Consider the following 27364-nt stretch of genomic DNA (forward strand, 5'->3'; position numbering starts at 1 on the left):
GCCCAGCCCCCTGGCCTACCGCATCAGTCTGAAGTCATGGTCTAGAAGGCTTCATTGGGGTCACTGATATTCACTTGAGAAGCCAGGAAGCTATGAGGCTACAAGATTCTCTCAGAGGAAGAGAAACGTAAGGAGGGGGAGATTAAAAATAAAAACCTTGAGAACACGTCTGTGAATGCCTGCCATCCCGGCTACTCTGAGGCCAAGGCAGGAAGAGTGACAGTCCAAGACAGACGTGAGCACAAGGCAAGCATAAGGGTTATCTGGGAAATTTGGTAAGATTCTATCTCAAAATAAAAATGTTTTAGAAGTAAAAAGGAAGATTGGGGGCTGTGGATTCGGCTTGGCTGACTGTCTTGTCTAGCAGGCACGAAGCCCTGGGTGTCCCCACACATTAACCGGTCATGGTGGCATGGCCTATATTTTAGCACTGGGGAAGTAGAGGCAGGACAAAGTTCAGTGTCATCATATACCCTAGGCTGGGTACGTGAGATCCTGTTGGGTTTGTTCTTTAAAATATGGTGGTTAATACAGAAACTCCCAATTGGCTAACATGTCAAGACTGACAGACAGGTGGACGGCTCTAAGGAGGACATCTGTTATCACCCCCTCCAGGCCTCAGGGAACATGAAGGGTGGGCAAAGAGAACCAAGAATCTAGGCTGGGGGATGGCTCAGCGGTTACTGCTGCTCTTCCAGAGGATCTGATTTCAGTTCCCTGCACCCACACTCTCTCACAGTCACCTTAACTGTAGTCCCAGAAGATCCAACGTCTCTGTAGTCCCCAGGCCCTTGCGCTCATATGGATGTGTGCAAGATAAAATTTTAGACCTCTTCCCCCCCCCCCCAGACAGGGTTTCTCTGTGTAGCCTTGGCTGTCCTAGACTCAGTTTGTAGACCAGGTTGGCCTCAAACTCACAGTGATCCACCTGCCTCTGCCTCCCGAGTGCTGGGATTAAAGGCGTGTGCGCGCGGCTAGACCTCTCTTAAAGATAAATAAAATAAGTGAGCACTTCCCTGCCTTGCTGAGAACCTTGGTTCAGTCATCCTTGGTACAAGAGAAATAACACTTTAAAATGTCAAGCAGGTAACATGTCTGGCACGCATACAGAACACATTGGCCTGTGTTTAGAACAGCAGTAAGCCAAGGTCCTAAGTGTCATGTGGCCACTGGCTAATCACAGACCCGTGTTTGCCGTCTCAGCACTGTGCACGGTCCACTGAAACTGAGGACACTGGAGCGTACAGAGCTGCTGCCCCCACAGGGTCAGCCTCCACCCAGATTCACCCACAAAACCCCACTGGCGGATCTGTGTCTGTGCTTTTACCCTTGGTCTTGTCTAAACATCAAAAAAGAGACAAATTACCCACCTCTCAGAAATTGGAATTTTATAAAAAGGCATTTCTTTTATATCCATAAAATGATATAATTTTTGCAATTATAGAAATGTCATAAATTATACAGAATGTTCCTTAATTACAGCTCAATGCAACGTGGTACTTTCCTCCCTCCCTAAAAAAATGAGAGAGAACCAAAAAATAATATATATATAGCTATATATATATAATATGTATTTATATAATATAGACAAACCAAATATGAAAAAAATCATTTCCTCTTTGGTATAAAAATCACTTTCCTCTTAAGAGACACACAGACAGACATGATACTGGGCTTGTAAACTGCGTGGCCAAAAGGGGCTCCCCGACGTCTCCCACCTCCTCCTCCCCACACTGGCAGCCCACCTCCGGCTCTTTTGAGGCTCCTATATGGAACATTCAGCTTCTTGTGCCCCGACTCCAAGCTCCACACTATCCCCACCCCCACCCCCTTACTCTGCTGCTACCAAACAAGGGGAAGGGATTCTTCTGGAAGCTGACAAGGTAGCGGTACCCGACTCAGGAAGCCAGGCCGTGAAGAGAGCCCAGAGGTGTCCTGTCCAGACCAAGCAAGCGGTCTCCCGGCTGAACGGGTTTCACCCACCTCCTACCACTTGCTGAAGGCTTAGCCAGAAGAGAGAGGGCCCTATTACTGGGCCAAAGCAGCTGTGGCTAGCTTCACTTTCAGTTCCACCTCGGGGTAGGTAGAAAAAGCACCGGATTTGGGGGGGGGGGGCGGGGGGGTGAGGGAGTGGGAAGCGAGTATCCTAAGGAATTGGGGACTCAACTTAAAATCCCAAAAAATCCCCTGTCTCAGCACTTCACACTCAGCTTTACCTCACCGAGAATGATGGGGCCACTATCCGGGCTCCAGCCCAGCACCAGGACTTAGGAAATCCGAGAACCCGCATGTGCGCCCTGGGGAGGCCACAGCACAGGTGAGGAAGAAGCCAGGCCCACTCTTCTTTCCACTTTCCCAACCTCCTCTCACAGTTCTTCCCTATCTGGTAGCTTCTGTATACCCCGTAAGGACATTGGTACCCTAAAGGTGACGCATGAGACGTGGCCCCTCCCAGGCTGCTCCACCAGGGAGGGCATCCCAGTGTGTGCCAGTCTCCTCTTCCCAGGAGAGTTAAGACACTAACCGCAACATAAACTCACACGAAAGCTTCCTCCACTTACCAAAGTTAAAAAAAAAAAAAAAAAAAAGACAGAACCGAACAACACAAACATAAACCAAGAGGGCACGCGATGATGTGAGGGGCTTGTAGGCCCCAGCAGGTCTCTGGCTTCCCGGCGTGATACATTCTTGTGTAATTCTGGAACAGGGGCGCAACGGCCCCGCTGGGGAATAGGAGTAGAAAAATACGGAGATTGCCGTCTCCCTGTGGACTCCAGGCAGGGCAGGGGTGGACCCAATCTCATAGGGGTTTTCCATGTGTTTTGGTTCCACATCCGGCCCCTCACTGCGGGGCCCCTATCTGAGGCCCGAACCCCTGCTCTGCCCCTGGGGCCCACTCTCTCCACTTCTACAAACTGGTGAGACCCGCAGGGCAGTTCACCAGGCAGGAGGCAGGCTGCACGGAGGGAGGACCAGCAGTTTCCAGCCGCTGGCTGGCCCCGTGAGCTCCGGTCCCTGGCAGAGGGGGGTCCCAGCCCAGCTCTTCAGGCCTTGAGGGGCTTCTCAGCTCCAGCACTGGGGCTGTTGGCACTGTCACTTTTCTTCCTGCGCAGGCTCTCGATCCAGCTGGAGCTGGAGCGCGAGCTGAAGCTGGAGAGGGCCAGGGAGCTGAGGCGCATGTTCTTGCCAGACATAATGAGCTCCCCAAACCCTTCCTGGTGCGAGAAGGCATAGCCCGAGCGCCGGGAGCCGGTGCGGCCCACCCGCCGCATGCAGCGGTGTTGCGCCTTCTGCTTCTTCCTCACCAGCTGGGTGTAGCGGACCTGAGGAGGGCACAGGGAAGGAGAGTCCTTCAGTGTCCGCTCACAACCTCAGGCACCGCCATGGTGTGCAAGGACCCAGAGTACCATGGCGGGTCAACACAGGACTGTCTGTAGCCTTGTGCCGCATGAGCCCCCAGAGTCCCGCAGCCCAGACAAAGCTCTACAGCACCCAAGCAAGAAGAGGCTTTTCCTGCCACATTGCAGCTGCCCCCCAAGGCCTACCGCCAGCTCTGCCGGGCTTCTCACCGTGTCGGAGAGATCCGGCTTCAGGCTAAGCCTGAGGAAGCGGAAGGCAACCACAGGCATGATGCAGACCGCCGTGGTGAGCACGATGGTGAGCCACACGGTGGGCTGGGCCAGGGTGTTCTGGGCATTCCCTGGGGGACAGGAGTCACGAAGTTGACAGAGGGGATCGTCTCACTTCCCCACTGCTACTTTTCTGATGGTTCCACGTCCTCAAACTCAAAACCCAAGCCATCTTTAACTTCTTTCTTTTTGTCTGCCACCCAAATATGCTTATCTCCAAATCTGTCTGTGGTCTCAAAGAATCTCCAGGCTAATGTGGTCCACGTGATGAACTGTTTCCTCTACCCCAGATGTGCTCTGTGCCTTTTCAAGCTAGGGAAGTACCAGCACTCAACTAGGCTGAAACTACAACGCCCACCTCACTCCCTTCTCTTCTTCACACTCACAATCTAATCTGTTGGCTCCATTTTCTAAAAATCTAAACAATTCCAAGAGCCCACGGTCCTACTTAGCTCACTGATTGAGGTCCTAAACAATCCAAATACGGTAACACTGGCCCTTTAAAAAACAAAAACCAGCTGGGTACGATGCGATCGCAGCACTCAGAGGCAGACAGATCTCTGTGAGTTTGAGGCCAGCCTGTTCTACAAAGTGATCCCAGGACAGCCAAGGCTACACAGGGAAGACATGTCTTGGAAAACCAAAAAATAAAAAATAAAAAAAAACTGGCTTATGTACTTCCTGCTCAAACTCTCCAGTGGAGCCAAGGCCTCTGTGCATGGTAAACAAGCATTCTGCTGAGTTTTGCCCCCAAACACATAATCCTCTTTTCTACACACCCCTTTTCCTTGAGACAGCCACTTGTGTAGTCCAGGCTACTCAGAAACCTACTATGCAGCACAGAAGGGCCTTGGGCTCCTGACCCGTCTGCCTCCAACTGTCGAGTGCTGGGATTAGAGGCATGTGGCCGCCTATGTATTTTCTAAAGCAATCTTGTGAAAAGGACGAAAACAACTAACAAGCAAAAGAAGACAACCGTTTGATGTCATGTGATTCCTTTCCCGAAGTAAGTGTAGACATCTGGCAAGGCACGCTTGGTGGCCTGGCAGTCGGCGACCTCCCCTCCCACTTCCCCAGGCCTCTTGCCCAACAGTAGCTAAGAGCCCAGGGTTCCTACACACCCCTGGCTTTGCTCACTAACAGTAGTCTCTACGGGACCGTGACGCCTGCCACCTCTGATTCCCGTGGATCCTGACCTTCCACAGCCAGGCGATGCTATTTATTCATTACCCTCACGGACGCAGACGCTCCTCGGCAGCAGGGCCTGGGTCAGCTACCCCTCCGTATTACATGTACCTTTGCAAAGTACCTGGCGCGTAAAGTGTTGGTAAGTGCTAGCCATCTACCCTGTTGTTGCTAGAGCAGATGCAGCTCATTGCTGACTAAAAAAGATGCCACAGATACTTACCCACAAACCGGAACTGGTTAGGGAACATGTCAAAGAGCCCGTCACTGTGCATGGCAAAGAGGATGGCAAAGTAAACGGCGAGGCTGCCCCAGATGAAGAAGTGGTTGATGGCTGTCCAATAGCCTGTATCCAGCCCAATCTGCAAGAAAAAATGTAGTGATGGCAGGTGGGAGTACCCCCCAAAACAGAGATGTGATGCTGAGGCAGCCCTGGGGATGGAACACTCCCTCCTTCCGGAGAGGCAGCCTCGTACCTGTACACTGACCACAATGACCAGCGACGTGGCCACGGTGACTGCGAAGGACTGGTAGTCTGCCAGCTGGGTGCCATCGTCGCGCGTGGCCTCCGCGAACACCCCATAGGGGATAAAGAACATGAGCACGGAGGTGTAGATGCCCTGGGCAATGCAGATGAAGAACTCTCGCTTGTTGAATAGGAGGTTCAACTGGCCCGGCTCGTACAGTTTAGGGTACTCCATGCTTCGCTGCTCCGGGACATCCTGTGGAGGTGGGGCCCCAGAAGCTGCCACACTGATGCTCCTCAGTCAAGGGCAGGCAGGCACTGCTCCCTGGCTCTCCCTTTCTAATGTCTTAGAAAACAGACCCAGGCTCGAGCTAGGTTCTCCCGATCTATGTGTGTTGAGCAGTGCAGGGCCACCCGGCATGGGGGCGCGGTCCCACCCCTGCTGTGGTGGCACACCACCTTTCACAGCAGTATTCTCCCCTGCCGGGCTGACCACTGACCTTCTGCCTACCTGGTCAAAGACCCCCATGGCCAGGACTGGGAGGGACGTGTACACGATGTTATACAGGGTGATAAAATACTGGTCGTATACAGTCTGGAAGAGAACAGGCAGGAAGGAGGGAATCAACCTTCAGGCACAGGAAGAGAGCGTCACGCCACCACGCGGCCTATCAGCCCCCCTCAGGTCCTGAGAGCAACACTCTCCCAACAAACACTTGCTTTTTAGGTTGTTTATTATATCAAGACACGGTTTCCTATGTAGTTAGGGTGGACCCTATGTGGCCCAAACCGACCTCGAATTTTTTGTTTTGTATTGTTTTTCAAGATAAGGTTTCACTGTGTATTCTTAGCTGGCCTGAACTCATTTTGCAGAACAGGCTGGCCTCAAACTCAGAGATCTGCCTCCCAAGTGGTGGGATTAAAGGCTGTGCCATTGCGTGAGCCTGACGTCAAACTTTCAATCCCCTGTCTCTACTTCCTGAATATTGGGATGAGTGTGCACAGCCAATGCCCAGATTCAGCGTGGTGAAGGCTGATGCAGGCCGAGTGCTGCTACACAGTAAATAAGAGGTCAGCCTGGGGGCTGGGGAGAGGGCTCAGCTGCAAAGAACACTGGCTGTTCTTTCAGAGGCCGTGAGTTCAATTCCCAGCAACCACATAGTAAGTAGCTCAGGACCACCTATAAAGGGATCTGATGCCCTCTTCTGGTATGTAGGTGTACATGCAGGCAGAGTACTCCTATATTTAAAAAATACATTAGAAGGGGCTGGAGAGATGGCTCAGTGGTTAAGAGCACTGACTGCTCTTCTAGAGGTCCTGAGCTCAATCCCCAGCAACCACATGGTGGCTCACAACCATCCACAATGAGATCTGGGCACTGTATACATAATAAATAAATATTTTCTAAAGAATTGAAAAAAGATTTATTTTTTCCATTTTTTTAAAAAAGGCCAGCCTGTGTTACATGAAACCACAACTCCCTCCTGCCCCCCATAAGAAAGAAAGAGTAAAAAGAAATACCAACATCAAGACAGACATAAGGTCTCATCAGGTCTATGAGTGAGGTGTGAGAATGTGCCCGTCTGGGGGCACGTGTGTGCCACGGTGTGCTGGGGTGCATGAAGATCAAACAACAACACTGGGTGTCGGGCCTTCCTACAGGCAGAGGCTGCATCTGACTTCTACACGGACTCTAGGGATCTGAACTCAAGCCTTCGCGATTATGCAACAAGCACCAGGCTCTCCCCACCTCCCTTCCGGAGTTTCTGGATATGTACAGAGAGGAGTAGAAACACTTGCTACCTGGGCTGAGAAGCCGCAGAAGAAGCCAAACCAGAAGTGGACCATGGTGAACGCGAAGTTCTTATAGAAGAAATAGCAGAGGAACTTGCACATGCGCAGGTAGGACCAGCGCCCGTGCACCAGCAGGAGGCGTTGCAGAAACTTGAACTGGGAAAAGGAATAATCGGAAGCCAGGACGGCCTGGATCCCTTCCTGCCCGCTGATGCCCACACCAATGTGAGCAGCTGCAGAGACAAAAGGTGACGTGAAGGTGAGGACGACCATATACATCAGATCCTACCAGTTATAGCCTGGCTCATTCCTCCAACCCAGTTATAGCCCCGCCCCACTCACTCCTCCCACCCGGGTATAGCCCCACCCCTCACTCCTCCCACCGGTATAGCCCCGCCCCTCACCCCTTCCACCCAGGTACAGCCCCGCCCCACTCACTCCTCCCACCCAGCTATAGCCCCGCCCCTCATTTCTCCAACCCAGTTATAGCCCCTCCCACCCAAGTATAGCCCCGCCCCTCGCTCCTCCCACTCAGTTATGGCCCCGCCCCTCATTTCTCCAACCCAGTTATAGCCCCGCCCCTCACCCCTCCCACCCAGGTATAGCCCCGCCCCTCACTCCTCCCACCCAGGTACATCCCCGCCCCACTCACTCCTCCCACCCAGTTACAGATCCCACCCGTGTGTCACTCCTCCCTGGTCCTGCCACCTGAGAACACAGCTGCCCAGTCCACACTCACTTTTAATCATGCTGACATCATTGGCCCCATCCCCAATGGCAAGTGTCACTGCCTTCTTGTACTTCTTAACTAGTTCCACCACTTGTGCCTTCTGCAAGGGTGTCACCCGGCAGCAGATGACAGCTTTGCAGGCACATGCTGTCTCCAGAAACTCTAGCTCCATGTCAGCCTCCAAGGCATGGGCCTGAATCACAGAGAAACAAGAAGAGTCACGGTCTTCCCAGGAGCCGCCTCAGCTCTTCCGGTCCCTTGATGTTCACGACCCTCCCTCCCTCAAGTCAAGGGATGTTGAGAGCAAGAGAAGACTCAAGGCCACACTGAGAGAACGCATAACCAGTGTCCAGAGGTACCTCTGCCAACAGGGAACAGAGGAGCTATGGCAAACACTCCACAAGGCCTGAGCATCCCCCTGCCTGGTAGCCTGCTCCGAGCTAGGGACGGCAAGCATTACCAGGCTGTGGCCATTGATGACCAGGGCGTACTCCCCAGCAACAGCCTCCAGGACAGATGTGAGCTTTGAAGAAGAAAGGTTCTCCTGGTAGGTGAAGCCGTTGCCCACAGTGTGGGATGAATCCACCATCTTCTTTCGTGCTTTCCTGTGAGGGCAGGGAAGAAACTATGTTGTGTGCAGGGGGCCGGGGTGGGGGGATGATGGAGGGGCCCCAGGACTGCAGCAGGGAAGAAGGATCCAGCCTGCCAGTCCTGGGCACAGTTCAGGGCATCTGCACCTCGCTTACCTGAGTTCCTCTCGCACCTCCAGGACAGTGTGGCCTGTGACTATGAACACCTCCGTCATGTCATCAGTCAGCATCTTACAGGAGTAGCCAATGTTCACAGCTGTCTCTGCCAAGAGAGCAAAGGTGCTGAGGCAGGGATCCACCAGGGTCGGTCAGCGCGCTTTCCCACCTGGTGGCCCAGCGCCACACCATGTGCCACTGCGAGGCGCTCTCACCTACCCCTGTGCCACCGCTCCTGCCTTGCTAGGCGCTCTCACCTACCCGTGTGCCACCGCTCCTGCCTTGCGAGGCGCTCTCACCTACCCGTGTGCCACCGCTCCTGCCTTGCGAGGCGCTCTCACCTACCCGTGTGCCACCGCTCCTGCCTTGCTAGGCGCTCTCACCTACCCCTGTGCCACTGCTCCTGCCTTGCTAGGCGCTCTCACCTACCCGTGTGCCACCGCTCCTGCCTTGCCAGGCGCTCTCACCTACCCGTGTGCCACCGCTCCTGCCTTGCTAGGCGCTCTCACCTTGCTTATCTCCAGTTAGCACCCAGATCTTGATGTTGGCCAGGGTGAGGAGGGCAATGGTCTCTGGAACTCCCTGCTGAAGCTTATCCTCGATGGCTGTGGCACCCAGCAGCTGAAAATACCAACAGGGCTACTGAGGAGAGCTGTGGGCGCTACACCCTCGGGCCCCACCCTCAGCCTGCCCTGCCCTGTCCGTACCATCATATCTGTTTCAGCCTCTTCGTAGATGCTGGCCAGCCTGTCCTCTCGGCTGTCCTGGGCTAGGCTGGCCTGGAGGCGTCTCCTGGCCCACTCCTCGTAGTAGTCTTCATCCAGGTCTTTGTAGGCCAGCACCAGGGTCCTCAGCCCGTCCCCTGCGTACTCCTGGGAGAAGAGTTGGGAAAATCAAATGAGTTCTAGAAATTCTAAAATATTAGAAAACACAGCGCCATGCATGGTGGTGCACGCCTTTAATCCCAGCACTTGGGAGGCAGAGGCAGGTGGATTGCCGTGAGTTGGAGGCCAGCCTGGTCTACAAAGCAAGTCTAGGACAGCTACACAGAGACCTTGTCTTGAAAAACAAACAAACAAAACAAAACAAACACAAAAACAAAAACAAAACATAGCAAGAGGACTGCAACTCAAATCTCAACAGATAGCTCAAATAATCTTTGGTTGCATTTTTAAAAAACATTTAACATTACTTTGTTATGTGTGACACATGCAGAGGACCGTGGGGGTTGGCTATATCCTCCCACCATATGGGCTCTGGGATCCAACTAATGTCATCAAGATCAGCCTCAAGCGCCTTTATGTGATGAGCCATTTTGATGACCGTCCTGGCTGGTCTGTAGAGACAAGGTCTCATGCAGCTCAGACTAGCCCCACTCTTGATCTTCCTGATTCCATGTGCCAAATACTGAGATCACAGGCATAATGCAACACCAGGCCTGGCTGATTTAGTAGTTCTCACCACAGACAAAAAGAAACTACAGGGACCTTAAATGTAAGCCAGGCGGTGGCAGTGCACACCTTTAATCCCAGCACTTGGGAGGCAAAGGCAGGCAGATCTCTAAGTTTAAGGCCAGCCTGGTCTACAGAGTTAATTCCAGGACAGCCAAGGCTGTTACACAGAGAAACCCTGTCTCAAAAGACAAAAACAAAAACAAAAGATCTGAAATGTATTCAATAGCACAAAATAAAAAACCACCAAAAAGCCTTGGCTGTCCTGGACTCACTTTGTAGACCAGACTGGCCTCGAACTCACAGCGATCTGCCTGCCTCTGCCTCCCGAGTGCTGGGATTAAAGGAGTGCGCCACCACGCCTGGCTACACTTTTATTTTTAAAAGGATAACATGGGGCTGGAGAGATGGCTCAGCAGTTAAGAGATGCTCTTGCAGAGGACCTGGGTTCAATCCCCAGCAACCCAACAGAAGTTCACAACTGTCGGTAACTCCAGTTCTGGGGATCTGACATCCACACACAGATACGAATACACGTAAAACACCAATGCACATAAAATAAAGATGAATAAATCATTAAAAAAAAAAAAGGACAACATGCCCTTGCCCTGCCAGGATGCCCCAGGCCGTCACACCTACATTCAGGTGGTCAGTGGTGCTGTTGAGCAGCTCCTGGGCAGAAGGGTGGAGTCTGTCGAGCAGGATTGTGTCAGCCCCTTTGCAGTAGAGCCGGATCTTCCCCTCAGGATTCCGCACTGTGAATGGCAAAAGGGAGGAACGTGCCAGAAATTTTCAGATGGAATCCAAACTAAATATATCAACCAGAGCCCCCCTCTCCCCCCCCCCCCACCGCCCCAGCACGCCTTCCGGACCCAGGGCCCCAAGTCTCCTCAGCTCCCCGGGACTGGCCTCACCTATGACTGACATCCGCTTGCGGATGTTGTTGAAGTCCAGGATGGCCAGCAGCTGGTAGGTGATGGCCGTGCCCAGCTCATGGACAGTGATTGTCTTAGGGGTACGAGAGCGGAACACAAAACCAAAGTTCCTGGCTGCAGTGACCAGAGCCCCCTCATCTGGAGACTGAGCTTTGTAGAACAGCTCTCCTGGTGGGGAAAAGGAGTGTGCAGGGCAGTCAGTGGCCACTGCCTCGCCGTGAAGCCCCAGGGCGGCAGCACGGCAGAGCAGCAGTGCCCAGGAGCTCCTCAGCTCACCTTCGTTCTTTTCTTCGGACATGACAGTGTGACACAAGGAAAGGAGACGGAAGAACTCATGTGTGTGAGGGTCCCCCATCTTGACAGCCTCTAAGAGGCTTGGGTCCCAAAACAAGAACTTTTTGTCAGCCAGAGGATTGAAGGAGAAGTCAACAGGCTCTGGTCTCTGGAACAGACAAGGAGACTGTGAGCTGCCCGGCCACACCCCAGGAAGTTCACGCTCCAGCCGCCCGCCTCTTCCCACCTCTTCGTAGGAGCCCCAACACTTTGGGCCTCAAAAGTCTAGCCAGGCTTTTTATTTACATTTTTTATTTATTTTTTCCCTTATTTTTGAAATAGGACCTCATCAGCCGGGCATGGTGGCGCACGCCTTTAATCCCAGCACTCGGGAGGCAGAGGCAGGCGGATCGCTGTGAGTTCAAGGCCAGCCTGGTCTACAAAGCGAGTCCAAGACAGCCAAGGATACAAAGAGAAACCCTGTCTCAAAAAACCAAAAAAAAAAAAAAAAAGAAAAGAAAAAAGAAATAGGACCTCAATATGTAGCCTGGGATGATCTAGAATTCTCTATATAAGCCAAGCTTGCAGGTGCACACCGAACCTCACCCAGCAATTCCCCTGCCTCTACAGTTCTCCTTTAAACACCCACTTCTCCGAGATCTTCCACTTCCTGCCCAGATGGCACACTGTTCCCATCCATGCCAGCCTTTGCTGGCCAGGTGCCCAGGCTGTGTCGGACTGACATAAACAATATTCAAGGAGACTGGATCTTACCTCTCCCAACTCAGCCTTGTGTCCCAAGACGTCAAACACATCACCTACATGTACCCAAACAAAAGGAAAGATGACGTCAGCGCTTCGACTCTCCAGAGCAGCACAGGAAGAGCCTCTAGTGCAGACCCCACAGGTATGTGGTGCCCGCAGGCCTACTCATCCTGTAGATGCCACCCACGTTCATCCTGCAGGTACCCGGGATCCCAGAATCCAGGAACCTGGGCACAAGTGGCCTAGAGCCCATTGCTCACCATGTCACCCCAGCCACCTGCCAGCTCTCCCCACAAGGGCAGTTCTCTGCCTGCCTCTGCCAGCACCCCAGACCTGCTGGGCGCCTGGCACCTTCCAGGCCCAGAAAGCAGATAAAGCCTTACACCCTGGCCATAAAGGCTAGGTTAGTACAAAAACAAAAACAAAACAAAAAACAACAAAAAACCCCAGTTACTGCAGGGTCACACACCCGGCCCCAACCCATAGTGTCAAGATCACTATGACAGGGCCACACCAGAAAGACTGCAGGTACATTCTGGAGACTCACAAGGGCCCCTTGCAGCAACAAGGAAAGCTGTACTTCACTGGGCAGCCAAGGTACGGCCTGGCTGGGATGCCAGTGCCCTGGGGCTCGCTTCAGAAAACCGAGGCATTCCCCTGGAGCGAGAGCTGGGATCACGGCAAGGAAAGGATTCTCAGAACACTCCCTGGCACGGATACAGCCTTCCAAGGCCCTTCACACCCCAACAGGAAAGACACAAAACCCAGTGTCCGGACAACTAAGTTCCGCTGTCCTTCCAGGCAAGGTGTAAGCCCCAGCCCCCAGCAGCCAGCCTCACCATAGCTGTGGCCGTTGATGGAACACTTGTTGAACACCATGATGTTCTGCGTGAGGGTGCCTGTCTTATCAGAGAAGATGTACTCCACCTGGCCCAGCTCCTCGTTCAGCGTGGTGGTCCGGGCCTCGGCAGGCGTCCGCTTCTTCATGCAGAACATCTTCTTGTCCCAGTTGATAAAGTAGCTGTGGCCCAAACGGATGACTTCCACACTGCAACAGGTAGAAGGAGCTGAGGCCCCGGGCGGCAGGGAGGGGAGATGTCCCACCCACGCGGGCCTTGGCTGCAGGCATGTGGCCTGGGGAGAAACAGGAACATGGAGGAGACGCCTGGACACAGGAGCCTGGCTGGGAAGGGGGCAGGGAAGCCTGCAGGCACAGCTCCGTGTACCACCGACAGAGGAGCTCCCCGACCCGACCCTCCTGACGCTCTCCACACAGAAAGGCGCAAAGGCTCTGGGCAGGCAGGACAGAAGGCACAGGTGGAGAAGGAAGAGGGGCCGCACACAAGGCACTCGGCCAGTTCTTACCTCAGGACTAGATACAGAAACCATGCAGAGAAAAATAAGGAAAAATAAAAAATGCAAGAGGGAAGGGAGAGAAAAGAGAAAAATAATGAGAGTGCTGTGCATGTTGCAGCAACACAGAGCCAGCTCCAAATGCTCACGCTGGGGAAAAGCCCAAGAGGCTCCGGGGCCCCGTCATCCCTCATGGCCCAGCACAGGTGAAGGCTTTGCTTCCACACTGGGAAGCCGAGGCCTAGGGAACGTGGGAGTGACACCACATGACAAGAGCATGGGGCTTTCAGCTAACCGTTGCCTTTAGGACCTAGGCTGTTAACATTCCCAGAAAGCAACCCTGCCTTTGGGTCCAGGATGGCCAGGCTGTGGGCCACACATCTGGAAGCCTACTTCAACTTGACTGCGGCCCCATCAGGATCCTGTCACTAGGTGGAAAAGTGAGGTACCTAGGAATGCTGTCACAGCCTTTCCCCAGGCAGCCAATCAGCCCACTCCCACCCTTTCCCCAAACGTGAATGCTGATGTAACTCAGGAAAAATCGCTCTCAGGCAGCTCCCAAGGGCTCCAAGTGAACTTAAAGACAGAGCAGGTACAGTAAAGCACAAAAGTGGGAAAACAAGATGAGGTCGTAATCAAGAAAGCATTCAAGGGGCTGGAGAGATGGCTCAGAGGTTAAGAACACTGGCTGCTCTCCCAGAGGTCCTGAGTTCAATTCCCAGCAACCACATGGTGGCTCACAATCATCTGTAATGTCCTCTTCTGGCCTACAGGTGTACATGCAAATAGAGCACTCATATACATAAAATAAACATTTTTAAGAAAGAAAGAAAGAAAGAAAGAAAGAAAGAAAGAAAGAAAGAAAGAAAAGAAAAGAAAAGATTTAAGTAACAGCCTAGTGATTGAGACAATGCTAGGCGCAGTACCCCATGTTCGCAAGGGAATTCGTTGGTGCTGCTGCAGTTGGTTTTGGAGGTTGGGTGAGGTGAGGGCAGAGCCTTGTTTTGGGGTCAAGGCTGACCTCAAGTTTGTGGCAGTCCGCCTACCTCAGCTTTCTCCCCTACTGTGAATACAGGCGAAAGGTACTGGGCCAGGCTGACATGGTAATTTAATGTTTTACATGTACTCTCTAATTCAGCGCTTTCCTTACGAAGGAAGGGGCACGGGGATCATATATGAAGACAGCATGTGAAACCCTCGGTGACTGTGGGCTAGCCTGAGGTCACGTGGCTAACAGTAGGCAGCAGTCCACCCAGAACCTCCACGCCCTCCTTCCTGCTCTGGAAGCCCAACCTGTACGTGCAGAGCGCATCACTTTCTCAGCCATCATCAGGAGGGCGGGACTAGTGAGGAGAGCTGAGCACAAGCCGGGGCATTTCCATTAGCCAACGATGAAGGCTAGAAGGAGTTCTGGGGCTGTGTCAGGACTTCCATCAGATGCTGCGGGCTAAGCCTGCTGACAGACCTGCAATCCCAGCACTGGAGAGGCCGAGGCAGGAGGAGCGCCAGCGCCAGGAGATTGATTCAGTGACTGAGTCAAAAGCAAGAAGTCACCGGCTCCCTTATCTCAAACGCAAGGTGCAAGGCGCTGTGATTAGAAACTCTTCTGGGCCCTCTCCCCGCTCTCCCGTCCCCTCCTTCCTTTGTCCTCACTGGCCTCTGCTTGTCCTGCGCGTATTGCACACCACAGCCGGCCAACGACCGCCGAAGCATTCCTAAAGACTGTCTGTTCTTCAGGTGGTTGCGAGAACCATTCCTGCAGGCCCACAGACAAAGACCGAAGGCCCTTAGCAGCCCAGACCGCCCCCCACCCCACCCCACCCCCCGGCCCTGGCCCTACATCATTCCCAGCTTCTCATCTGCCTGCGGTCTCTGTCCTTGTTTCTGGCCTCCTCTTCCTCTTCCTCCCCCTCCTCCTCCCTGGCCCCACCCTCACCCACCCCACGCTGCCATCTCCTCATCTAAGAAGTTTTCCTAACTAACTGCTCAGAGAACCTGGCACCTATCACATGCCACCTCAGCCAACCTGCTACTCTGAAGGCAGAGGCAACCTACATAATTCAGAAGACTCAAGGTAGAGCAACTTGTATTTTGTGACTTAAGGCAACCAATGGCTATCTTTGCACACACTTCCCAGAGCAGGCATGCAATAGCATGTGGTGCTGAATAAATCAACAGATTTATCGCTATCTATACCCACTATATATATGCACAATATTCACTATAGAAGAGATTGTTTTGTTTTTGTTTTTTTGAGACAAGGTCTCTCTGTGTAGCCTTGGCTGTCCTGGGCTCACTTTGTAGACCAGGCTGGCCTCAAACTCACAGAGATCCACCTGCCTCTGCCTCCCAAGTGCTGGGATTACAGGTGTGCATCACTACCCGACAACAATATCTACTATACTCCAGATGCTAGGAGACTTTGATAGAAAAACAGACAGGTAACATAAAACAGTCACAGTATGGAAAACGCCCATATTCCCTTTCAAGGGAGTCATCTTCCTGGAAGAGCAGGCAGAGAGCGCACTCACCTGACGTACAGTGAGATGGGCACAACGGTGTTGAGGATGATGATGTAGGACCAGAAGGAGAGGAAGCCGGAGAAGAAGGCACTGTCCACAGCCTCATCCCAGGGCAGGTAGACCTGGAAGCGCGTCCCCACTTCGTGCTCCCAGATGGCATTACCAATGGCCAGGATCACCCCCATGCACACCAGGAACCCAAAAATCTGAGAAGGAAAGAAACACACAGATGAGGCTGGGGCCTGGAGAGCTCTCAAGGCCTCCTGCTCCCTGAAGGCTCAAGCATTGCTACACTCTGCTACTGAAAGGGACCAGGACGGGTGGCAGCTCTGCCACTGTAGCGTGCGGCCGTCTCTCTGTGCATGTTCTCACCCCTGTGACAGAGAAGTGGGAGGGTGAGGCTGGAGTAAGCTACTTCTGACACGATTAAAAGCTTACTGTAGGGCTGGAGAGATGGCTCAGCAGTTAAGAGCACTGGCTGCTCTTCCAGAGGTCCTGAGTTCAATTCCCAGCAACCACATTGGTGGCTCACAGCCATCTATAATGAGATCTGGTGCCCTCTTGTGGCCTGCAGGGGTACACACAGGCAGAAACTGTACATAATAATAAATAAATAAATCTTTTTTTTTTTTTAGAAGCTTACTGTAACTGACCTATCTATCTGCCTGTGCTAACCCACAGAAAGCCAACAGAATGTACGTATTGTACAGAATGCCTTTTTTCCCCCTCTTGGGATTTAAACCCAGAGCCCCCTCCATGGTAGGCAATCTACTACTGAGTTACACCCTAAGGCCTTTCTTCACTTTTTTGTTTGGAGACAAGGCTGACTTCAAACCTGTAGCAATCATCCTGCCTGGCCTCCCAAACTCTGAGATTATAGGTATGAGCCACCAGGGAGGATCCCGAGTCCAAGGCCAGTCAAGGCACAGATCAAGACTTTATCTGAGCCAGAAAGAGGGCAGGGCGGGAACAATGGAGACCACTGTCTGGTCTCCACCAACTGCTTCCGGAACAGTCTGAGGCTGAGGCTCTGAACAGCAGACGCCATCCCGCTCAGCGGCCACCAGGGGGCGAGAAGAGCATCTGAGTGCAAAATTACCCTTCTTCAGCCTGGGTTTTTGCAAACCCTGTAAGGCTAAGGTAGAAAACTCAGAAGGGGTACAAAAAGGGGAGGGGAAAACCCAACAAGGAAATCCAATTCTAGACAAACAGGATGATGCCTCAGGGACTACCAGAGCGGCACACAACTTTCCCCTTGGGATCCTTCATCCTTAGAAGTTGGGGCAAGACCCTGCTAACTATCTTCCCCATGGAAATTTCCCCCTTAACTCTGACTCCATCTCTAAGAAGGGCCTCCTTGTCCCCAGCAAAAGCTAACAGATGACACGCATATTGAGACGCCGTCATAACTGAGAGCACAGAAGTGGTGGTTTATTTTAGCTTTCTTTTTTTTTTTTTTTTTTGTTTTGTTTTGTTTTGTTTTTCGAGACAGGGTTTCTCTGTGTAGCCTTGGCTGTCCTGGAACCACTTTATAGACCAGGCTGGCCTTGAACTCACAGCAATCCGCCTGCCTCTGCCTCCCGAGTGCTGGGATTAAAGGCGTGCGCCACCACTGCCCAGCCCTATTTTAGCTTTCTTTAAGTTGGTGGTTTATACACGTCCCTAAGGCTTTAAAAAAAACAGTATCTGCAAGTCTGAAATAAACACAGCCCCCCCTACGCCACCCCCCCCCCCAGCAGCCAAGCCTGGCCACTGCCTGGAGAAGAGCCAACGGGGCGGAGGGCCCTGAGGGAGAGCGTCAGGGGGCTCACCCAGAGGACCAGCGTGTTCATCAGGCGGTCGATGCTCGTTCGCTTGAACTTTGTCCTGCCACTGTTCTGCATCAGCTTAGTATCAGGACCTCGAAAACAACGGGAAGCCAAATAAACAAATCTGAGGGCCGTCAGTCAGAGCAGAGGCCCTCGGCGGGCAAGAGGCTGTACCCAGGGACGGGGGTGCAGTGCCTCCCGTGTTCTGTCCGGAACCTGAGGGACGCCAGGAGGCTCACCGGCAAAGATGACGAGCCCGAAGCACCACTCGGTGTTCCTCAGCACACAGCCGCGCAGCAGCATGTTCTGGTTGCTCAGGGGGAATTTGTTCTCCTTCCAGTATAGGGTGCCGCTGAACTTGTCCAGCTTATTGTTGGGGGGCTCGCAGATGACTTCTCCTGGAAGAGAGACAAAGGGGCCACCGCTTAGGGTTCAGTCACGTAAGGAGACAGACACTGCAGAACAGGGCTGGAGAGATGGCTCAGCGGTTAAGAGCACTGGCTGCTCTTCCAGAGGTCCTGAGTTCAATTCCCAGCAACCACATGGTGGCTCACAACCATTTATAATGTGATCTGATGCCCTCTTCTTGTGTGGAGGTGTACATGCAGGCAGAGCACTGTATACATAATAAATAAATAAATAAAAATTTTTTTGTTTGATTGTTTGGTTGGTTGGTTTGTTTTTTGAGACAGAGTTTCTCTGTGCAGCCTTGGCTGTCCTGGACTCGCTTTGTAGACCAGGCTGGCCTCGAACTCACAGTGATCCACATGCCTCTGCCTCCTGAGTGCTGGGATTAAAGGAGTGCACCACCACCGCCCGGCATAAATCTTTTTTTTTTTTTAAGTATACACACTTAAACTTCAAGTGATACATGCATGTGGGTGCCAGAAGTCACCACAAGGCATTTTCCTCTATCATTCTCACTTTATTTCTCTATTACACTTGTGTGTATGTGTGCATTGTGTACATGCACAAACACATGCATGTAAAGCATGTGCCAGGGTGCACATGTGGGGGTCATAGGGTACTTTGCAGAATTTTCTTCCCACGTCATGAGTCCCAGGGATTCAATTCAAGTAGTTAGGCAAACGCCCTTATCGGCTGAGCCATCTAACCAGCCTCTACTTTATTGTTTGGGATAGGGCTCTTACTGAGCCTGGCGCTCACAGACTGGCCAACCTAAATGCCCTGCAACGCCTAAGAATCCTCCTGTGCCTGCCTCCTGGCACTGCGATTACAGCTGTGCTTCCCCGGATGGCTTTCCATGGGTGCTGGGTACCTGGGCTCAGGCCCTCAGGCTTGTCCTGTAAGGACAACTGATCCATCTCCTCCGCTCTGAAAACTCACAACCTTGAGGCCACACACACAGAACAGGTCGCAACCCTTTTACGATAAGCATCACTGAAACAGAAGGGCAAATGGCCTCGGGGTGGCTGAACAGCGCCAGCCTATGGCACACTCAGTAAAGAGGACAAGGCGAAACCCTTGCATGTCGTGCGATAAGCTGCTCCTCATGAGTGGGCGTGCCAGTGTAACACCCACAGTCCCAGCAGTCCTAGAGCAGAGGCTGGCAGATCTCTGTGGGTTCCAGGCCAACCAGGACTACACAGCGAGACTACCACAAAACAAATACATAGACAAAAAGCTTAGGATGTAGCACTTGAGAGGCAGAGGCAGGCGGATAGCTGTGAGTTCGAGGCCAGCCTGGTCTACAAAGTGAGTCCAGGACAGCCAAGGCTACACAGAGAAAACCTGTCTAGAAAAACCAAAAAAAGAAAAAAGCTTAGGATGTATTTAACAGGCAAAAAGGGTAAGCACTAAGACAGCCCTCACGTAGGCTTACGAATCCGTGTGGGAACCGTCAGCTAACACGGCTACAGGAGGAGGGCGGAACTGGAGAGGGAGAGAGAGCGCCCTGGCTTCTCACACACACAGCTACACAGGCTGGTTTGTCATGAGGAACAAAGCCAACGTTCTGAGTGGATAAGCCACAGGCGCCCTTGAAATGACCATAGGTGCAAAAGCCAATGGCACCCCGGGCGCTCCAGACCTGTCCTTCCAACTGCATGATCACAACCGGAAGCCAAAAGAAAAGACGCAGTCTGGACCTGAAGCCCGGGCGCCCTCTCCACCCAAGCTGCGCCAGGACCACTCACCATCAAACTTGGCCAGCTTGCTGATGTCCCCCAGCTCAGAGGTAACTGGAATTGCCTGGCGCACCTTCATGTTGGTCTCTCTGGAAGAACAAGCCAATGCCCTTGAGTCCTGGCCTCTCCCCCAGCAGCTGGGATCAATCCTCGGGCACCTGACCCCCAACAGCTTGGCCTAGCAAAAGTTTGACATGTCTTTCTTCCTTTTTTTTTTTTTCCTTTCTTTTTCTTTGAAGACTTATTATTTATACAGTGCTCTGCCAGCATGTGTGCCTTCAGTCCAGAAGAGGGCACCAGATCTCATTATAGATGGTTGTGAGCCACCATGTAGATGCTGGGAACTAAACTCAAGACCTTTGGAAAATCAGACAGTGCTCTTAACCTCTGAGCCCCCAATATATCTTTCTTACTCCACAACCTCTGAGCCCCCAGCATATCTTTCTTACTCCACAATTTTCTAAAAGGTGCAGACCCCAGTCCTGGGAACCTCCTTAAAAAAAAAACAAAAACCTTTCTCCACTGAAGATACACGCAGAAAGCTGCCAGCACGTCACTCACCCATCCAGTTCCGCAGTCTCTATGTAACACAGGCCATGGGGCTCGCTGCTGGAAAGGAGGAGGAGGTCCGCCTACACAGAAAGCCCAATAAGGAGTCGCATCCACAGACCCTGGCCTTGGTGGGCTCTTAGTGGGGTCACCCTCCAGCAAAGCAGACGAGGTTTTCTTTTGTTTGGGGCTGTTCTGAGATGGTCTCCACTATAAAGTCCTGTTTGGTCTGAAATTCATTATGGAGGCCAGGCTGGCCTTGAATTCAGACGTCTACCTGCCTTGGCCTCCGCTCTGTTCTGGGATTAAAGGCTCATGCCACTATGGTTGGCGTAGAGGTGTACTCTTTTTGTTTTGAATTTGAAAAGTATGAGACACTAGTCCCGGCCACGTCAGCGTGACACAGAAGCCCACCGGCTGGGAGAGTCTCTTTCATGATTGCTAAGAGGCAACAGAAAGCCAGGGAGGAATTGGCCCTTTCTACGAAAGAGGAACACTGCAGACAGAGAAGGAACCTCGTCTCTTACCGCCACAAACTGGTTATTTTCTAGCTTGATAATATCACCAACGCAGACATTCATCCACTGCTCTTGTTGGAGGCTGTGGCACAGAGAAGACGGTAGGGGCCGTCAGTAACTACAGGCATTCCCATGGGAACCTCCTTCCTCCCCAGAGCCCTGGTTCCAACAGTCACTCACACTCCGTTGATCAGCACCTGAGAATGGCGGTTATTCACCTGGTTATCACTCTTGTGGCGGAACTGAAAGAGAACTAAGAAAAGTAAGACACCTCTCCACACGCACCGGTGGATCTCAGAGCAGCCTCGGAACACGCTGCATATACCTGTCCACAGACCAACTCTACCCCCATGGCCCTGCCTAGCCCTCACCCTAGGGACTACACAGATCTAGCTGGACCATAAAGAACATCAACGTGCCGGGCAACTGGTGACGCACGCTCAGGAGGCAGAGGCAGGTGGATCTCTATGAGTTTGAAGCCAGCCTGGTCTACAAAGTGAGTCCAGGACAGCCAAGGCTACACAGAGAAACCCTGTCTCAAAAAACCAACTAACCAACCAACCAAACAAACAACAACAAAAATCAAAGTTACTGAGGACATGTGCTGAATAAAGCGGCCCGGGGAGGGGCCGCAGCAGGCAGGGAAAGCAGAAGATAAACAACTCACGTAGTCATCTGTGGCATCCTTAACTGCTGTGATGGTGAGGACAAGGACCAAAGGCACGATGGTGGTGAACCAAGACAGGGACGAGATCTGGGGGATCAACTGAAAAGAGCAGAGAGGCGACGTGCTCCTGAGGCCCCAGGCCAGGGGCGCCCCGACCCTTCCTCTTCTCTGGCTTTATTCAGCCTTGTGAGTTACAGAAGGCAGAAGAGAGAGGTCACTTACCTGCAGAATGAGAAGGAACAGGAAGTAGGTGTTGGCAACTTCCTGGAACTGCTCAAAGAGGTTGACAGGCAGGAAGGTGAGAATATTGTACTTGGAGGTCTTGATGCAGTTACTCTACGGAAACAGGAAGGGGGGGTAAACAAGGCGCCCGTCACCCCAACCTACAGGCGGGTGGGGGGGGGCTCCCTCTTCCATCTTTGTACCTTCCCAAACCTTCTTCTCGCATACACCCCACCCCCTGCCAGCAAGCGGAGGTGTGGGACGGGAGGGGGACACGGGGGGGAGGGGAAGAAAGCGTTCCCAGGACAATGCATTCGTCCTCTATTCATTTTGCTTCGGTGACAGAAAGTCTGAAAAGTTCGGGCCAGCAGCAGCTGGAAAGTGGCCAAAGACGTCGTTCTGCCTCCCGCAAGCACCTTTCCCGGTCAGCCACCCCAGCCTCAGGCCCGCACCCTCCAACGCTCTTCCCTTCCGGCTCTGTTAGAGGCGACACTTACAGCATACTGGAATTTCTCGTTGTAGTCACGGTCGTTAGCCCGTGCCCTCCGCTCTTCTTCTGCAATGGAACAAGGGGAGGCACAGCCGGTCAGGAGGAGTGAGCCAAGTCAGGTCAGCCTCTGTGAGTGAGGGTCCCGCCCAGCAACTGCTTCTTTCCACAGATCACAGCTCTGGTGTCATTAAACTCTTCGCTCTAGCCCACAGTTGCCGACCGCTTAGGCCGCATGGCCCTGCACGCTACTCTCCCACTTCCCTTTTTGAGACAAAGTCTCAGTGTGTGGTGCAGGCTGAGCCTCCATCCTCCCCAGCTTTCCAAGGGCTGTGTTACCACTTTTGGAGGTGACACCCTGAGCACAGGACGCGTCCTCTGTTTCTAACTATCAACAGTCAAGGTGCCCGCTGGAAGCTCTCAGGTCCCTCCCCTACCGCTTGCATCCCCAGGTCCCTTTACTGTTGTTAGTAACACATCCATCACCATAATCGAGAGGTAGTGGCTGAAGGCACAAAGCTCCCTTGCTTGTGGAGACCACTGCAAACCTACGCATGGCACCGCTCTCACCCTCATCTCACACAGGAGCATGGTGGGCGGTGCCAAGGCAGAGGGTCACAGTGCCCTGGAAGCGCCCTGCGGCAGCATCCCAGGCCCACGTGCAGTGTCTCTAAAGGAGCCTCTTGTCACATGTCACCGAGAGCAGCTTCTGACTGGTGGACAATGACATCATCCTATTGCAAAGCTCATCCTCAAGTGTGGGGGTGTGTCAGAGATGTGGGTCATGCAGACTGAGCAGAAATGCAGAGAGGGTGAGGCGAGACTGCAATATCTACCAGTTAGAGACATTTCCCTTAAAAGGAATGTCACGGTTAATGACTCTCACCCAGCTGCACTTAACCTAAACCCTGCAGACTCCAGGCTGCAGGTGCCAACTCCAGGGCCAAGGATATATGAGGCATGCTACGAAAGCTTCCCTCTTCAGACTTAAAAGGGAGTAGTAACTTGGTTACGCAGTAAGCTTGCCACCTTACATCTGACAGAATCCCAGACCTCCTCCCCCAACAAGCACAAAGCACTAACAAACCCCCAAGCACAGAGTCCCCAGACAAATGAGCCTATTTGGCACCCAGAAATTTCCCTCAGAGGGTCCCCTTTCCTACTGAGACCCTAATCACCAAGGACCATGCAAAGGAAGAAGGGTCCCAAACCCCATACCGCACCCCCAAGAGCCTAGAGAGGGAGGGATGCTGAGGACAAGGGAACTCGGAGGTCAGAGAGGGCAAATCACGGATGACTGAGAGCTGCTAGACTCTGCCTCCCGTTCGTTACCTGTCCCCCAAGAGGGCTTCTTCTGGCTCCAAGACGGAGGCGCCCCGGCCCGGGCCCACTTTTCGGGCATCTCCTTGGGGACCGTCATGATCCCGTTTTAAGAAGGCGCACTGTCTGTCCTTGGCCTCAGCGGCGCCTACGGGGCGGCCCCCCGGGGAGGCGCAAGAGCTGCGGCCGTGCAGAGGGGAGCCCCGGCCGCTGGGCGTGCGCGCCACCCGCAGCCCAAGCCATCCTCACGGCCACCTGCGCCTGGGACCACCAGCTCTGCAGGAGCTCCACTCTCGAATCTCAGGACAGAGGCGGGCAGTCGAGCTCCGAGTGGCGGGGACCCGGTGCCCACGCCCCAGGCTCCGCCCCACCGGCTCCCACTGCAGAGCCGAAGCCTGCCAGCGCCGCGTAGGCGAAAGCCAGCGCACGGCTCCGCCCCCTCCCCCAGCCAATGCGGGAGAGCCGACCGCCCGCGTTGTCCAGGGCAACGGCTTTCATCCCACACGCCCCCCTCCTTCCGCGGGAAACTGAGGAGGACTTGGGTGGGTAGGCAAAGGAGGCCAGAGCCCAAGAGCCCAGGGCAAAGAGTAGGACCTGCAGGTGCTTCTGAGTAAGGGGCTGGTGATTAACAGGGCTGGGAACTAGCCCAAGGATGAAAGGAAGAATTTGGTTTCTTAGGCTACCCGCTCAGGACGCCATGAGGCCTTAATCCCCTTTTTCTCAGACCCTTACTAGTCGGTCCTCTTCCCTAGGCTCCCTAAGTCGTAACAAAAGCCACTTTCATCATGGTCCCAGAAAACCACTTCTTGCCTCTCTTACCTGGGGGGCGCTTTTTTGCACACAGTGCCATCTCACCCAGCAAGGTTCCAGCAATCCCATGGGAGACCCTGCAAGAAAGCGAGAGACAGACGCGCGCTGTTGAGAATTCCTCCTTCCCCTCACCAGACCCCTTCTGAAGATTATCCCAGCTCTGCCCCCTGCCCTCCCCACCACCTCCAACTCCACTAACACTCATCTTCCTGCCCTGACATGGATACCTGAGAGAAATGTGGGGTCTTCCCCCTGGCCGGGACACATGAGGGGGCTGAGAATTTACAAAAGCCAAAAGCCTCCAGGGAAGGGCCTCGGAGAGACCAGATAAGGCATCCACCTGAGAAACAGTGGATGTCTGCGTGCCCTCCTGGTCGCTATGGATCCTGCCTGTACTAGAAAGCAGCATTTCCCCTACTAGGGTTGGGTGGAGATCTCATGGGCCAGGAAACACCTGGCAGGGCATCAGGAAAGAGGGTGGGGGGATGTTCCACCCTTCTAAAAAGCCCATAATTCCCCCACCCCCACTTTCATTACTGGGCCTTCCATTACCACCTCCACCCCACTCCCTGCAGGGAGGTGGGGGGCCACTCATCAGAAAGGAGGCCACCACTTCCTGCAGACAGTCCCCAAACCACTTCCTCTCAATCTTGTCCAGCCACCCCCCTGGGGCCATCAGAGAGGTCTTCCCAAACCTGCTGTGGAGTCACCTGTCTTTGTCACCTAAGTCTAGTGCAGTCAGTCAGTAAGACACTAGGTGGCTCATGCCTTTAATCCCAGCACTCGGGAGGCAGAGGCAGGCAGATCGCTGTGAGTTCGAGGCCAGCCTGGTCTACAAAGTTAGTCCAGGACAGCCAAGACTACACAGAGAAACCCTGTCTTGAAAAACAAAAACAAAAAACAAACAAAAAAGACAGTAGGTGCGGGCTCAGAGAGCATCTGCTTCCCCCTGTTTCCCATGTACTTTCTCCTAAAAAGGTGTAAGTCCAGGCCACAGGAAACTCCTCTTCCTTTAGCTGGAAAGCCTTCCCCCCCTCTGAGTTCCCCTGCCTCCAGCCTGTCAACCCCAAGAGACACTAATTGCCTGTCTGCTCAATCTCTATAATTACTGACTCTGGTCCGGGCCCAGGCATCCACACCAATTCTCCCTTCAACAACACACACTCCCTCCTTGACCTCAGAGCAGACAGTCCTGAGGGGAACAAGTCCTTTTCGCGCCTGGCTCTTCACAAGTGTGGCAAGCAAGAGCGCTGCCCCCCCCCCTTTGGCTCAGGAAGAAAACCTCATGCACATTTTGGCGATGCCAAACCCTCTTCCAGGGCCCCAGCCAGGGTCTCCACCCAATCTAGAGAGTGTGAGTCATGGGAGGGTGGGGTGTGGAGCCAGAGGTTAAAGGAGAGGATGCAGGGTGGGCAGTGCTGGCTCCTACCCAGCCCCACCCCAGCGGGAGCCCTACGTTCGGGGTCCTCCTTTGAAAGAGTTGGCAGTGAAGCTAGCTGACCATCCAAAGTCAAGTCTGGACACGGATCAGGAAAGTTCGTTTACCTCTAAGACCCCGAGGAGTCTGAAAACAAGTTTGGCCCCAATCCTCGAGGAGGAGGGGGTGGGGGGGGGCGCAGTAATAGAAATCACTGGCGACACGGTGTCCTTCTCAGGATATCCTGGGTTTTCTAAACCGGTTAGGCCCATCAGCCACGTCGCCTTGCCCCGTCACCCTACCCCAGCCCCCTCTGCAGCCACATCTGGGATAAAAATAGCCAGCCCTGGGAAGGAGGCAACGCTCCACGGAGAAAAAGAGCTCCTCCTCTGAGTCTGGCCTCCGCTCCTTTCCAACCAAAAGTCTTTACATAGGAAGCTAGCAGGTCGGCGAGACACGAGAAAACAGTAACACCCGGGGCCACCTTCCTTCTCGCGCCAAGGACAGTATCCACTGCACAGCCCTGAGCTCCCAAAGCTCACAGCCCTGGCATTCTTGCTTTTCCTGGGGCACAGAGACCTCCACCTTCGCGGGACAAATCCTATCCGCCCCAAACTGCCTCTCCCGGCACCCAAAGAAGGCTGGGGACCGGGGTTACTCCTCGCACCCCAACTCTCCGCACGCCTCTTCAGCACCCCATCCTCCCGGCCTGCGCACAAGCGACCCACTCTCTCCATCCTGGGGAACCTTTCCAGCCTTCCACAGCCGGCCCTCCCGGTCCACACCCCCGGCCCCGCGACGGCGCCTCACCTTAGCGCGCGGCGCTCGGTGCTCCGCCCGGCCGCCCCGTCCGGTCCATGCCGGGGGCTGGGGCGGGGGCGCTCGGCTCCGCTGCCCGCAGGCTCCCGCCCCCCAGCAGCACCCGGGTTCTCCCCCTCGGGGCCCCGGCCCGCTACTTTGTGTCAGTTTCGGCCGCGGGGCGGAAGTGACGGCGGCGGCCGCGGGCGGGGGGCGGGAGGGGTTTTGGGGATGTGAGGGGCGCGGCGTGCGCCATCTTGGTGCGGAGGGGAGGGTCCCACGCTCCAGCCCCGGGCACGCAGGCGTTCGGCGAGGCTGGAGAACGCCGGGGTGCTGTTTCTTTATTTCGGAAGCCAGCAACCGAGGGACCATCTGGCGGGAGGAGCCTGATGCGGGAGAAGCGATGAAGCCCCATACCTCGCTTCTCTCTCTAGCCCGAGTCTCGGCTCTGCCTTCCCTCCTCGCTCTGGCTCATCTCATGGCTTTTCACCCTCCTGAAAAGGCACAGCTATGCATTGAGTGGGTTTTGGCTTGTGCCTCAGTTTCTCTGCTTCGTTCTCCTGACGCTGAGAAGATGGCTCTGCCCCCTTACCACGCCTCCTGGATGGTACACCCGCGCGCGCACACAAACACACATACAAATACGCACACAAGCGCGCGCACACACATACAAATACGCACACAAGCGCGCGCGCACACACACACATACAAATACGCACACAAGCGCACACACACACACACACCCTCGAAGAACCAGCTGGGGTCGTTGGAG

General features: G+C 53.8%; 1 protein-coding gene across 3 annotated transcripts; it reads right to left on the reverse strand.

Annotated features, from left to right (window-relative positions):
- Positions 1–1371: 1371 nt before the first annotated feature.
- Positions 1372–27364, reverse strand: ATP8B2 (ATPase phospholipid transporting 8B2). Of its 3 annotated transcripts, none has more exons than XM_084769890.1 (28): positions 27010–27364; positions 24387–24454; positions 22258–22316; positions 21761–21874; positions 21539–21637; positions 21052–21113; positions 20881–20953; positions 20366–20436; positions 19814–19893; positions 17897–18055; positions 17661–17749; positions 15859–16055; positions 12814–13022; positions 11984–12027; positions 11213–11378; positions 10916–11104; positions 10641–10756; positions 9258–9422; positions 9060–9171; positions 8551–8656; positions 8265–8409; positions 7814–7997; positions 7084–7307; positions 5792–5875; positions 5291–5536; positions 5038–5176; positions 3570–3700; positions 1372–3323 (listed from the first exon to the last, which is right to left on the reverse strand). In XM_084769890.1, the coding sequence occupies exons 2-28, from the start codon at positions 24415–24417 to the stop codon at positions 3045–3047; spliced, it is 3573 nt and encodes a 1190-aa protein (XP_084626016.1). In that variant the 5' UTR covers positions 24418–24454; positions 27010–27364; the 3' UTR covers positions 1372–3044. The 3 variants fall into 3 exon arrangements, with proteins under 3 accessions (XP_084626016.1, XP_084626015.1, XP_084626014.1); XM_084769889.1 differs by lacking the exon at positions 27010–27364 and adding an exon at positions 26605–26799; XM_084769888.1 differs by lacking the exons at positions 24387–24454; positions 27010–27364 and adding an exon at positions 23580–24358.

This window comes from Acomys minous, assembly GCF_964271855.1.
Source record: "Acomys minous genome assembly, chromosome: 19".
NCBI lineage: Eukaryota > Metazoa > Chordata > Mammalia > Rodentia > Muridae > Acomys > Acomys minous.